At 34.8% G+C, this 14,235-nt stretch overlaps 1 protein-coding gene across 5 annotated transcripts in view; it reads left to right on the top strand.

Moving 5' to 3' along the window:
- The window catches only part of Cfap44 (cilia and flagella associated protein 44), a 111,973-nt gene that overhangs the window by 63,258 nt on the left and 34,480 nt on the right, over window positions 1-14,235 (top strand). For all 5 annotated transcript variants that reach the window (XM_010630105.2, XM_010630101.2, XM_010630103.2 and 2 more), the window contains 5 exons: window positions 2,011-2,156; window positions 3,407-3,677; window positions 6,299-6,354; window positions 6,522-6,684; window positions 9,105-9,235. In XM_010630105.2, the coding sequence (XP_010628407.1) occupies window positions 2,011-2,156; window positions 3,407-3,677; window positions 6,299-6,354; window positions 6,522-6,684; window positions 9,105-9,235 (767 nt within the window). The remainder of the gene's footprint in view (window positions 1-2,010; window positions 2,157-3,406; window positions 3,678-6,298; window positions 6,355-6,521; window positions 6,685-9,104; window positions 9,236-14,235) is intronic.

The following is a 14,235-nucleotide window of genomic DNA, read 5'->3' as shown; positions in this document are numbered from 1 at the left end:
ACCATTTTATATCACCACTAACTATGCCCAAGGGATCCAGTTTCTCCATATCCTTTTCAGTACCTATTATTTTTGTTATTGTTTTTGTTGTTGTTGTTTTTGATTGTAGCCTTTAACTGTTTTTAATTGTGCTTTCAGATGCCTTAAGTGTATTAATCGTATTTATTTTTCTTGTCTTTTCCAAGTGGAGTGAGTACATCCCACTTTACTTTTGATGCACAGATCCTCAACGATCAATGATTCTGAGCATGTTTTCATGTGTTTATTGGCTATTTATATATTTTCTTTGGATAAATTATCTATTCATTTCTTTAGTCCAGTTTTGGATTTGTTGTTTGGGATTTTGTTTTAACTCTCTTTAGCTTTGTCTACTTGCTATTAAAACAGTCATTTGAATTTTAATTTCTATAATTTTTCAGTTCTAGAATTTCTGTCTTTTTCACTATTTACTTTTTTATAGGTTCCAATTGACATCTAAATTTTTCTGTGTTGCCTTCAGATGCCTTAGGTGTATTAATCATAGTTATTTTTCTTGTATTTCCTATTACGTCTTGTTATTTTTTACTGAGCATGACATTGTGCATATAAAAAACTGTAGAACTACCTGTATTCTCAATGTGTTGCTGTTATCTCCTGAAATTTATTTTTAGTTGTGGAAAGGAGCTAGAGTCCTAGATTACTTTAAACCAGTCAGTGAATGAGATGGCCTGAAAGTAGGCTTTCCTTCCTGTGAGGTCTATTCTATTTCCCATGACTCATACACTGGTGTGTATCACTCCAGAACTTCAGTGGGAACTGTATTTACGCTGGTCCCTTCTCTGTAGAAGACTCTGAAAGTTATTTCCCTTTCCATAAGTCCGCAAGACTGCAAATGTTTATGCTCAGCTTCTTAGCCTCTTAGTTATTACTCTCATTAAAAGTCACTTCAAAGAGAAGAGCAATGCTAAATTCCAGGTTCATTTCTACTGGTTCTCCTTGTCTTCAGGGTCTTATTATTTTGTTATCTTTCTAGTGCCTCCAAATGTATTTTTCAAAATTTCCTCTAATTATTCTCAGTGGCAAGGCTTGGCTAAAATAATTCAGTCTGCCATTGTCAAAAGTGAAAACAGTAATTTGATTTTCAGATGTGATGATTCTGTTATTGTCTCTTATTTACTCACTCACTTTTCATAAAGATGCTCTGATCCTTAACTTATTTTCTCTAATAAGGAGAAACAGTAATTTGATTTTCAGATGTGATGATTCTGTTATTGTCTCTTTCTTATTTACTCACTCACTTTTCATAAAGATGCTCTGATCCTTAACTTATTTTCTCTAATAAGGAATCTAGGGTCCATATACATAAAGAAAGCAAGTTAGATGGCTGGGCGTGGTGGCACACAGCTGTAATCCCAGCACTCGGGAGGCTGAGGCAGGAGGATCAATGTGAGTTTGAGACCAGCCTTGGCTACATAGTGAGTTCCAGGTCAGTCTCAACTACATAGTAAGACCCTTGTCTCAAAAAAAAAAAAAAAAAAAGAAAAGAAAAGAAAAAAAAGAAAGCAAGTTAAAATTAGAGCAGTGTATCTTTTCCAGATGATCAGTTGTCTTTTCACTATATGAATAGATTACTCCTAAATAGCCCTTCCTGAAAAATTAACAGTGTTTAAAATTATCCCAGACTGAAAACTAGCTGTGAAAACAGGCAACTGAAAAACCTTTTATTAGATACTGCTTCTTCATAATAATGAAGAAATGAGATGGAATTCAGTAGGTAGTCAGAGGTAAAATCTCTCATTTTGATTTGTAAGGGGAAGCAAAGTATCAAAGTCTTTATTATAATTACATAGTTTTATATAAATGGACAATAGAGATATTTTTAGAAATAATAAAAGCTGTTATAGAATCATATGTAAGTGAATGTACAAAACATCCATTTTGCGTTTTAGATTTTGAAATAAGCAAAAGCTTCTCATGCAGTCATATGTATTATATTCAAGTACCACTTTCAGAGTTGTTCATCTTTTCCAGGGTGGCTATGATTCTGGTTTTCTATATCACTGTGAATTTCCCCCATATGATAAAAGCAGTGATTTCAAAGCACAGAAAGACGAACCTTTTGATTTCCGTTTTCTTCAAGATACAGAAGATAATCCCATCCAAACTATCACTTTCAGGTGAACAGAATTTTAAAAATCTTTAAAAAACTGTGTCCTTTTAGTTTCTGTGTTTTTGTGTATCATGAATATTGTTAATTTTAAAAGATATATCCAAATCAAGGATACCCAAATTATGTTTGGTTCAATAAATTATGTTTGGAGTAAATAAATGTAATGAAAGCTAGAAATGATTTCCATTTAAATCTGCTTATCAGATATTCTGTCAGAATTTGTGGTTAATCACAATACAGTTGAATTACATGGTCTTAAGTCCTTTCTTTTACTTAGGAGGAGGCTACTGCATGGGCATATAGGGGTCAGGATTACAAAGATTCTAGAGAAATTACAAATGGAATCATTAGCCCTTTAATAATTGAGCAAATATGTCAGCCATTCTTTTGAGAATCAAAAGAAGACTAGCTCTAACTTTCAAATTGACATTTTCTTTTTATGCTAATTTAGTAGGGTGGCTATACCAATACCACATACTGGGTGGTTTAAGGAACAGATATTTACTGGCTCATAGCCTGGAGACTAGAGTTCCAAGGTCAAAGTGTGGGTAGGTAGGCAGGTTTAGTTTCTCTTGAGGTTTCTCTCATTGGCTTGCTGCTGTCTGTCTTCTTTCTGTGTCTTCCTTTGGTCTTTCCTACGTGCACAATATCCCTAGTCTCTCTGGCTCTCTGTCTCTCTCTCTCTTCTCACCTAATCTCCACTTCCTATAAAGACCCCAGTTAGGACCCCATCCTAATGTTCTCATTTTAACTTATACACCTCTTTATAGGTCTTTTCTCACATCATGATTACATTCTAAGGGACCTAGGCTTAGGGACTGAACATATGAGTTATTTTTTTTTAGACAAGTTCTCACTATGTAGTTCAGGCTGGCCTTAAACTCAAGGTGATCCTCCTAAGTGCTGGGATCACAAGCATCACAAGCATGCACCACTGTGCCTGGCTTTGAGCATTTGACTTTTTGGTAGTACACAATTCAGTTAACACCTTTGTTATTTCAGACCTAGTCTTTTTTTTTTTTTTCTTTTTTTTTGAGACAGGGTCTCACTATGTAGTTGAGACTGACCTGGAACTCACTATGTAGCCCAGGCTGGTCTTGAACTCACAGCGATCTTCTTGCCTCAGCCTCCTGAGTGCTGGCATTATAGGCGTGCACCACTACGCCTGGCTCAGATCTAGTCATTTTTCAATTGGTTTAAAAGTTAAACAGTGTTTTCAGACCAGTGGAAAGAATAATTTACTTTCTTTTCTCATAGCTTGGACCAAACGGTGATGTTTTGTGGCATGAGAAATGGAGCAATTCGAGTGTATGTGCTAAATCAGAATGATCCTTCCCTGACCAGTTTGGAGCACTACTGGCACTTCACTGTGCATGATAATAATTATGGGTGTGTTAAGAGCATCTCGACCAGCTTTGACAACCGCTTCTTGGTGACTGCAGGGGCAGACAGTAATATCTTTGTTTTCAATGTTTTTTCTGAATTTATGTTAAAGAAAAGCACCAAAGCCAAAGTGCCATCTCCTAGGGTATGTAACTAATTAAGCAATTAACTAATTAATAACAATGATGATAATAAACTTTAAAGTAGTGACATAAAGTTGTTCATATTCTTTAAAAATTAATAGCTATTTAGGAACATTAACCTTGAAATTTAATCTTTCTACCAGTATTAAATTTTGACTTTCTGGTCCTTCTACAGAAAATATTAATGGTGCTGATTTCCTTTTATTATTAAAGTATGTAGCTCTCCAAAATTAAAAAAGAATGTTTCAATTTTTGTATATCAAAAAGTCTTAGTCAAAGTTTCTTTTTCAAAATACAAGGTATTTCTCAGATATATGTATATAATTCATTTATTCACTCATGAGGCATGTCTAGGGTGTATACTATCAAGAACACTTTTGAAAGTGGTTGCAAAAAATTAGTGGCTGTATCCTGGAGTCTACTAATACAGGTCTTGGTCAAAGATTCACTACAAATTATTCTATTCTTAGGCAGAATACATTATTGGCTTCTTATTGAAGATTGAGGGTTCAGATCCCCTAATTACATCCTTTTGATCTGTCTCAGAATTGGAATTTTCTATTATTAAAGTGGTTTATATGAATAAGTCACTATTTAATAACCACTAACATTGTTCCTATAGGTTAAGGAGGTACAGTATGTTTAGAAAAATCCAGGGTTAAAATTCCTAAGAACACGCTGACTTCCCATTTAATAGATAGCCTACTTCAAAAGAACACACAAAGAATGTAGGGAAGATATGAGCAGATAAATTTTCATTTCTTTTAATAGCAGTAAAGCTTAGAATATGAGACAATGTTAAGGAGGGTCTAGTTCCAAGAGAGCAACTTCACAAGTGAAAGTATATGAACAAGAAAATCTTTATTTTTCTACCTAGTGCTACCCTTCCCTATAGAAACTTATACTGAACAGAAAAAAAAATCATTCCACAGTTAGAAGGATAATATACTTTTATTTGTGGACAGCATCAGAATTTCTTTTTTTTTTTCCTCGTTGAGGTTATTGGTACATTTTAGGTATATAGTACAGTTACATTCATCATTGGGACATTGGGATCTTGTACCTTTACATGATAGGTCTTGGTAGCATCAGAATTTCTTAGATCATTGATGCAGACTCTGCTCTTAAGCAGGCAAAATTGGAAAGAATTAGAATAACAAAATCCATAAAAATCAACTAAGCCCTACGGACATCTGAGGGTCTTATTTTATTTTAGAATTCACTAGGGATCCCTAAAAGTCCAGATGTCAGAACACCACTCAAGAATGATTAAATTAGAATCACTGAATGTGAGGCTCAGGTCTCAGAATCTTATAAAATTCCCTCCATTTGGTCCTAATGTGCAGCCAGGATTGAGATCTTTTGACCTATATCGTAGAATTGTGGCATCACCTTTGTCTGTTGCCACTGTATTGTGAACAGCTGTGGCCAAGAGACAGCTGAGTTTCCCTATCAAATCACACACTGATATTGGGGAATAAAATGACGTAGCTGTTGCCCCCCTCAGCATTAAATGAAATGCAATAAATTTGTTTTGAGTGGTTAATAGTAAGTTATTAGCCATCACTGTCTCTTCTTTTGTTCATGTGTATAACTTCACTTTTACTAAAATCACAAACCATGACTTCCATAAAAATGTGTGGTCTTGCATCTCATGTATAAACACTATATGTTTACAGTTCATATGTATGAAGACTTTCATCAAACAACTTTATCAAAAGAGTCTTTACTTCTTTAGCAAGAGTGACAGCAAGACAGAGCCATCTGTTATGGTAGAAAGTAGAGAATAAAGTTTAGTTTTATTTAAGAACTGACTAGTTAGCAAACTATTTTATTCATTGGGTGTAATTCCTCTTCCTTCACATCATGGACTGAGACATTTTACAGCACAGCACCTGAATACACAAAGTAGTTTAAGTGGTTTACTTCTCAGTTCCTCTTAATTTAAACCAATTTCATTTCTGAAAGGAAATTTGTATTATTTTTTTCTCTGAAGGAAGAAGTTTGTATTATTTTGTGCACTTTGTACTTTATGTCTTCTTTTGACCAGGTCATATAAAATTCTTAAAATTACAATGTGTACATGTAGTCAAGTCTTCCTGGGATGCATACAAGGTATTTTGGGAGACTGTGCATGTAATAAATGGATGTACTGAAAAAGAACATTTTGAAATAGATGATCTAGAAATTATTTTTGTATGTTTTCTCTGTCAGTAGCACATGTGTTAATGGATCATATGAATTAGTAGTTGGTGTTCTTTTTTTTAATATATATACTGGGGATTGAACTCGGGACCTTGTGCTTGCGAAGCAGGACGTGGAACCACTGAGCTAAATCCCCGGCAGTAGTTGGCATTCTGGTGGGAGAATTATGGTGATATTAACATTTCACGAATATATAATTAGGTTTCAAGACTTTTTTTTTACCTCCCTCTTTAAATGAAACAAAACTAAATAAGTATAAGTAAACTGCAGTTTTTCCCCTAGTTTGTTGTATGTGAAACTAGTTTTCAAACCTATAATTGTTAGAAAGTGGCAGGAAAATCCAGTCAAATTACTTCTGTCTAGATATTTGAAGGGAAATATTATGTAATTTTAAAAGGCTTTTTATTTCTTCTTACAGTTTGGAATAGAAACAGAGCCAATTCCAGAGGATATTGAAGATCCCAAAGCCTACAGGTAGAGGAATTTTTGACACATACTGTTTCTCCCTAAGTTTCGCAAAAGAAATTAACATTTTGTAGGAGCTGACCAAGCTAAATAAGTATCCAAACTATTAAATATTGCTTTTTTTTTTACTGTTTTTATAGCCTAACTTGTTGCTCTTTTAAAATTTCTGTTTTCAGTATTGAGAATGCCAGGAGAAAAAGAGAACATGACAAATTAATGAAAGAAGTAGAAGAAATAAAAGCTAAGAAGAGAGAAAAAATCAAAGCTTTGAGGAATGAATTTCAGAAGCTATTAGAAATGAACAAAGAATTACCAGAGCATATGCAATTTAAACGGACAGTAAGTCTAAATAAATTTGACTTTCATTTTAATATATGATATTTCTGGATTGAGACTACTGTTTTACAAACAAGAAGGAATGCTAAAGATCATTAATCTATCCTTTATCTGGCCAGCTTCTGTAGAACTAGACAATTTTGTGGAAGCAGATAAGCCCTTTTACGTGGCACAAAGCTTACTACTGGATTTAACTATCACGCACTTTGGTATTGTTTTTGGTAACAAGGTGTAAAATATAAGTACGAGTTTTAGTCTGTTATCAAACTTTATTGTGCCTAGCCAAAAATGCGTTGTGTAGACATTAGTAGACATATGTAATTTTTCTGGGGTTCCATTTCTTTCTATAGTATGTCAGATCTATTGAGAAGATAGTATGTGGTTGATCTCTACAGTTTCTAAGAGATGACTTAGACTAGTTGTAGCTATAAGGACAATTACAAAATTGTTTAGCTAAATTTTTTTTTCTTTTTATTGAGTTTATTGGTACAATGTAGGTATACAATACAGTTACATTCATTATTGGGATCCTGTACCTTTACATAATTGGTCTTGATTCTCATTTTCCCCCTTGTTCCCGCCCTCCCTTCACCCTCTCCTCCCCTCCCCATTTACAAACACTTTATTTCCATTTTTTCAATTTCTCATATTTTTTTCCTCTCCCTTATTACCTTTCCCCCATCCTTCCCACTTTCCCTACACCTTTAGCCCTTTACTTCCTATTTCACATTATTAATTATCTCATTAGGATACTGTGTACTATTATAGTTTTTCACACCAGAGAAACTAATCGGTATTTCAGTTAAAGAAATCTCTGTATGAACATTAAAAATAGGGAATCCTAAAATATAATTAAAAAGGAAAGTAAAAGAGAAAAGGCAATGATGTAAGATTAAAATAATCCTTAATTCTGAAGATGGAAATGGTCCCTTAACATATTTAAATTGCTTCTTGCTCTTGTAGTCTTATCTTATTCTTTTTTTCATTATTTAGAGAATACTTTATTAGTTTCTGTAATCAAACTCACATTGATATGATCTTACATATTTAATACAGTGTGTTACCCTGTACAAATGGAAAAAAAAATTTTTTTAATTGACATTTCTAGGCCAATATGGCTGTCCATTTCTGTACAATGCCAGCTCAACACAGTAAATTGGGATAACTTTTTCCAAAGTTGACAGCACTGTTAGTTTCCAAAAATTCAAGTTATACATATTTATATTTATATTTATTGTTTAGCTGATTTTGTATCCCTTTTTCATTGGTGGCTACTGAAAACCCTTCATATTCTTGCTGTTTTTTTTTTCATTTTGTACTTCTTCCTATACAAAAATACTATTAGAAATCAAATAAAGTAAAAAGGTAGAATTTGTCATTCTAAATACATCCAAGTGTTACCCAATCCCGTAATTACAGAAGTACTTTACCAATTTCATATAAAAATGCTTTGTGAAATCATGTCAGTTAACTTGTTATATAACCTTTAAAAAACCAACTCAAATGGTTAAAAGAACTTTACTTTAGAAAAGATTGAAGCCAAGCATGTAGTACATGCCTAATCTCAGCACTCTAGGAGGCTGAGGCAGGAGGATTGCAAGTTTTAGCCCTACCTAGGCAAGTTAGTGATTTAGTGAGACCCTGTCTCAAAATGAAAAGGGAAAAAGTTGTGAGGATGTAACTCAATGGGAAGGCCCTGGATTCAGTCTGCAGAAGCGCACACACACACACACACACACACACACACACACACATATACACACACAAGTTGATACTTTCAGAACACAGGTGACATACTTTAGGATAAAGAAAAACTGGAACAAATGCTGTGGCTAACCATTTTGCATCCATTATTATTGAAAATACAAACATACTGAATTGAGCATGACCACAGGCTCTGACATCTTCCTAGGGTGCAGGTAAGAAACATGAGTGCTGTACACATTCTTATGGAAGTTAGTGGATCCCTTGATGAAGGACATTCAACAAAAATTTGGTTATGTCAAGAAGATACCAAAGACTGCTGCCACCTGTCCTACATGGGGTCACCCAGAAAGGGTTTAGCCAGTGCCAGCTGGTTATGTACTAGTAGTGAGAGTAGTTTTAAAGCTTTATATACTCACCAAATAGTGTTAGCATTTATTATTTTTATTGTGGAAAAAATCTGTAAGTATATACCTTTATTTGCATTATTATTAAGAATTTCTCCATATATTGTGTAACTTTTTTCCCCATCTTGTGGACGTAAGATCAGAAGTATATTATTTCTCATCTAGAAGAAAGAGTTTATGGTATGTGGGAGACTGTTAGGGTATAGCATGAAATCGAGGATAAAATTAAAAATCTTTAGCTGTATGAAAGAAAGGTTGATAAAATATATGGATAAAGAATACTTTTTGATAAAAAGATCTACTTACCTGCAGGATTTTAATCTTGATTCTGAAATTCGTGCTGAAATTGACAGAAAAACAGTTTACAAAATTCAAGAAATGGAAAAGGAGTTAGCTTGGGAAAAGGAGAAACATGAACTTGGCCTAAAGAAGCTACAGAGAAGGTAGGATCCATATTTCCTGCATATTAAGATGTTTGAGAGTCTATATCTGAGTAAATAGTTTTCAGTAGTGTCAACAAAGTGATCACATAAAGGTCTTCTGAAGGAACCACTGACTTGAAATTTCAACAATTCCCCTTGTTATTACCACTGATATCTTCCTGAGCTTTCTCTTCATTCCTTTTTACTTATACAATTAGGTTTTAAAAATTATATAATAGTTATTTATTTTCTGTTTTGATGACTATTTTATACCAAATTAATAAATAAGCATATATGCCTTTTAAAAATAAAAAAATCAAATAGACTCAATAGACTTACAGTAAAAAACAGCAACCTCCTGTCCAATCCTTTTTATGCACTAATCTCAACTTCCCATTGGAAATTTTTTGCCCTTTATTCTTATATAGGTTACATAAGTAAAGTGAATAAATCTTCATAGAATGGCTTGATAATTTTTAAGATGTATAGACATATGTATCCACTACTCAGATTAAGATACAGAACATTTATATCCAATTCAGAAAGTTCTCTTTTGGCCCCCTTTCAATAGATATGTACTCTTCAAAGTTGAATCTTTATTTCCATACATTAGTTTTCTTTGTGAAATTTATATAAATGGGATATTGTGAACTCTTGTGCATTTGGCTTCTGTCTTAGATACTTCCCTTGTTGTAGGACAAAGTATGCAACACCCACAACTTGAAGGAGCAAAGTTTAATTTTGGCTCACAGTTTGTAGAGGTTTCAACCTATAGTCAGCTGAGTCCAAGGCAGAGCAGCATGTTGGAAGGACTTGGGTGGGGGAAAGCTGCTCACCACACGGTATCCAGGGAAGCAGAGAGAGAAGGGAGGAGCTGGGGAGACCAGTGAGCTTCCTTTCTGACCGCACTCCTGCCTTCTATCAGTGAATCAGCTATAAACTCCCATAATCTAATCACTCCCCAAAGCCCTGCCTATGAGTGTGTGAAGCTCTTGGGGGACATCCAGATATAAGCAGCTTCTTTCACTCACTGATGTCTAAGATAATCCATGTTGCACATAGCAGTACTTCAGTACCTTTTATTGCCTTGTAATTCTTGGTTACATAGTTATACCGCAGTGTAACTACTGTGCTATTGATAGCTATTTGAGTGATTTCTACATTTGGCTACTCTAAATAATACTGCTATAAACATTCTCATACATTTTTTTGGTGAACATCGGCGCACTTATTTCTATTGGTGATGTGTCCAGTTGTAGAACTGCTGGGCCATAGTTTATATGCATGTTTAGCTCTGTTAGACATAGCTAGTTTTCCAAAATGGCTCAAGTAGTTTAATACTCTGGCCACCGCTGTGTGAAAACTCCATTTGATCCCCAAAGTATTTGTTTCTTAGGGCTGCCATGACAACGTATCATGAACTGGTTAACTTAAAATAACAATTATTTATTGTCTCATGGTTTTGGAGGCTGGAAGTTGAGAATCAGGGTCTCAGGCCTGGGAAGGAGGCTGTTCCATGACTGTCTAGCGTCTGCTGGTTTGACAGCAAGCTTTGGTGTTCTTGGCTCGAGGAGCTTCACTCCAGTTCCTCTGTCTCCACAGATGCTATCTCCATGTCTCTTCACCTAGTCTTCCCTCTGTGTGTCCAACTTTCCCTTTCTTTTAAGGACAGTAGTCGTATCAGGCCAGAGCCCACCTTATGACCCCATTTTTATCTGGTAACCTCTTCAAAACCCTATTTTTAAGGTTTTAGGCTGCTGTCTGAGGTATTTGGTCTGAATCTATTTTTAAGGTTCAGGTCACAGTTTGAGGTGTATGGGGTTACAACTTTCAACCTCAATTTTGGGGAACACAAAATCATGCATACTGGTCATTAGTGGGGATGGTCATCCCTTTAAATTTCTGCCATCTCCCCGCAACCCCCACCAGGGATAGAACTCAGGACTTCCCACACTTGCCAGGCAGGTATAGCACCACTGAGAGAAATCCCAGGCCCTTCGGCCATTCTTTAGTAGTATTTCAGAGTGGTTTGGATTGGCATTTACATGATGGAGCGATGATTTACAATCATTTGTATATTTGGGTAGTTTTTTTTTGTCTTTATTAGTTTTTTTAATTTTATTTAACTGGATTATAAGAATTATTTATATAGTTTGGATATGAATCTGGTTATCTCTATATATTTATACATCTGTGAATGACTATATATGATATATATGTGTGTGCACATGTAAAATGTCTTACTCTAGTGTATAGTGTTTTTCTTTACTCTTTATGAAGTTTTTTGTTGAGTAGAAGTTGTCACTTTAGCTAAATTCAATTTACCAGTCTTTTTCTTTTTTTTTGGTACCAGGGATTGAACTCAGGCCCTTGCGCTTGCGAGGCAAGCGGCAGAACAACTGAGCTAAATCCCCAGCCCTACTAGTCTTTTTCTTTTAAGGTTAATGCTTTTTTGTGGTATTCCAAGAATCTGCCTACTCCCAATTCATGAAATAATTCTCCTATAGTTTTTTTCTAGAAGCTCTATTTCTTGCCATTATTCATCTTGAATAATTTTTGTGGATCATGTGAGATGGGGACCAGTTGTTGTTTGTTCCTTTATCAATAGCCGATTGACTTTGTATCGTTTCTGGATTAGACCATACTTTCCTCACTAGTTTGCAATAATGCTTTTGTGTACAAGATCCCAATGATGAAAGTAACTGTACTGTATACCTAAAATGTACCAATAAACTGAATGAGAGAAAAAAAATCACTGCACAACTTTTTCAATGACCCTTTGCAGAGGTATCAGCTCTTCTGTTAGTATATATTGTCTTTAAAAAGTCCCTTGCAGGGCAGCTCAGTGGTTCTGGTGTCTCCCTCACAAGCACAAAGTCCCAAGTTTGATCCCCAGTTTAAAAAAAAAGTTTCTTGTATAAGACTCATTAATAAAACATATCCATTAAAGAAAAAAAAAAAGCAATAATGCTTTTCTCCTAAATCAAGCATAGGTCTGTATCTGAACTGTTCACTATACTTCATCTTCGTCGGCCTTTCTGTTTATACTTGTTCTGTTATCTCTCTAAATTATGTCGGGACACCTAATACTGTAAATCTTTCAGCTTTGTTCCTCATCTCTGAAACTGATTAATTCTTTACCTAAGAACAATTTATCATTTTCCACAAAAATCTTGCTAAGATTTTGATTGGAATTACCTTGAATCTATGGATTTATGTAGGGATAATAATGTTTGAAAAATATGCATTGAATCTTTCAACCCATAAACATCAGACACTTTGAAAAAAATTACTTTTAACATTTCTTCTAGGGGTTACAGTCATACTCTCTGAATATTCTTTAAAAAAAATTAATTGTATTGGTGTAATTTAAATATACATAATGATTACATTCATCAAAGGGAGTTTGTACCTGTGCATGATATAGCTTGATTCTTTTTCTCCCATTAGAATATTCTTATATTTTTTATTACTAGTCATTTTTATTGACTTCCTAGTGTAATGGATGAGGATTTTGTCATTTTAATATGTCCATGCTTCCTCTACTTATAGAAGATGATAACTTTTTTAATATATTTGAACTGCTAGTTCAGTGTTATTTCTGGGTCTGTTTCTATTGACTCTCAGAAAGAACTCTCATCATAGTAGTCTATAATTAGCTTTAATAGTCACAACATGTGTGTGTGTTCATGTGTGTGTGTATGTGTGTGTGTGTGTGTGTGTGTGTGTGTGTGTGTGATAGGACTTTTAACCCACAAACTTAAGGTATATAAGCAATGACTATTATTTATTTACAGTAACTTAAATTTCACTCTGGGCTTCTACCAAAAAAGAAAACTCAATACTACTGAGGCTCATTGTCCCAGCCTTACTTCTTTCTGTTCTTTGATTCTATGGCTGTGTGCTCTGTGGGAGTAGTCTAATCCTGGTGAAGACAGAGGCCCCTGTGTGCTTGATCAAACCCAGCCATCACTTTCAGGCCTTGCCATCTGCCCTGCAGCTATCTGGGGGGAACAAGTACTCACAATTCTTTCATTCAACTTGCCTGTCCTCCTAGTCAGGAAAACATGTTCCTTCCCACACTCTTATTCTCTGCTTTTCTTCCCTGTCCCATTCACCCTCCATCCACGATAGCAACATGTCTCTAGTGAACATAAGAAGGAAATAAATACCGAGCCATCTGCTTGGAATGTGGAGTGGAGATAAAACAGTGCCAAAAAATAATTCTGGGTATTACCAGTATTTTCACCTTCTTCCATCTAATAGGCTAAACAGGATAACTCCTGGATGAATAATTTACATTTCTTTTATTATTGGTGAGATTAGCATTTCTTTTCATATGTTTATAGTCTGTTTGTTTTTACTCTTTTAAAATTACCTGTTTTTATTCTTTTGGGACTTGGGCCCTTGCACTAGTGCTTGTGAGGCAGGTGGTGGAACTGCTGAGCCAACCCCTCCCCCCACCTGTTTGGATTCTTTTGTCATTTTTCTTTGGATTCTGTTTATTGTTCCCCTTATTTTTAGATTTAGTCTCTATACTTTAGGTATTTGTCTTTTATTATATATAGTAAATGATTTTAATTTTGTGTGATCAAAACTACCCACGTAGGGCCGCGGATTTAGCTCCGTGGTTCTGCCGCCTGCCTCGCAGGCACAAAGACCTCAGTTCGATCCCCGGTACCAAAAACAAACAAACAAACAAACAAACAAACAAAAAACTACCCATGTCTTCTGGGTCTCATTCGAAAGCTAATATCCCCGGTACCAAAAACAAACAAACAAACAAACAAACAAAAAACTACCCATGTCTTCTGGGTCTCATTCGAAAGCTAAATTTAAAGAGTAAAATTCCAATGGTAAAAGGTAAAGAGAATAAATTTTAAAGAGATGAGGAAGATGTTAGGCTATGAAAAAAGATAAAAAGCAGTAAATCATTTAAAAGGAAAAATAGTATTAAAAACTGAGTCTGAAAAGTAGTATGGAAGGCAAGCAAACTATAGATAATAAGTATGTACACACTA

The sequence above is a fragment of the Fukomys damarensis genome, unplaced genomic scaffold (assembly GCF_012274545.1).
Source record: "Fukomys damarensis isolate Sample0158 unplaced genomic scaffold, DMR_v1.0_HiC HiC_scaffold_24, whole genome shotgun sequence".
NCBI lineage: Eukaryota > Metazoa > Chordata > Mammalia > Rodentia > Bathyergidae > Fukomys > Fukomys damarensis.
The sequence above is the reverse complement of the archived record's forward strand: the minus strand, read 5'-3'. Positions and strand labels throughout refer to the sequence as shown.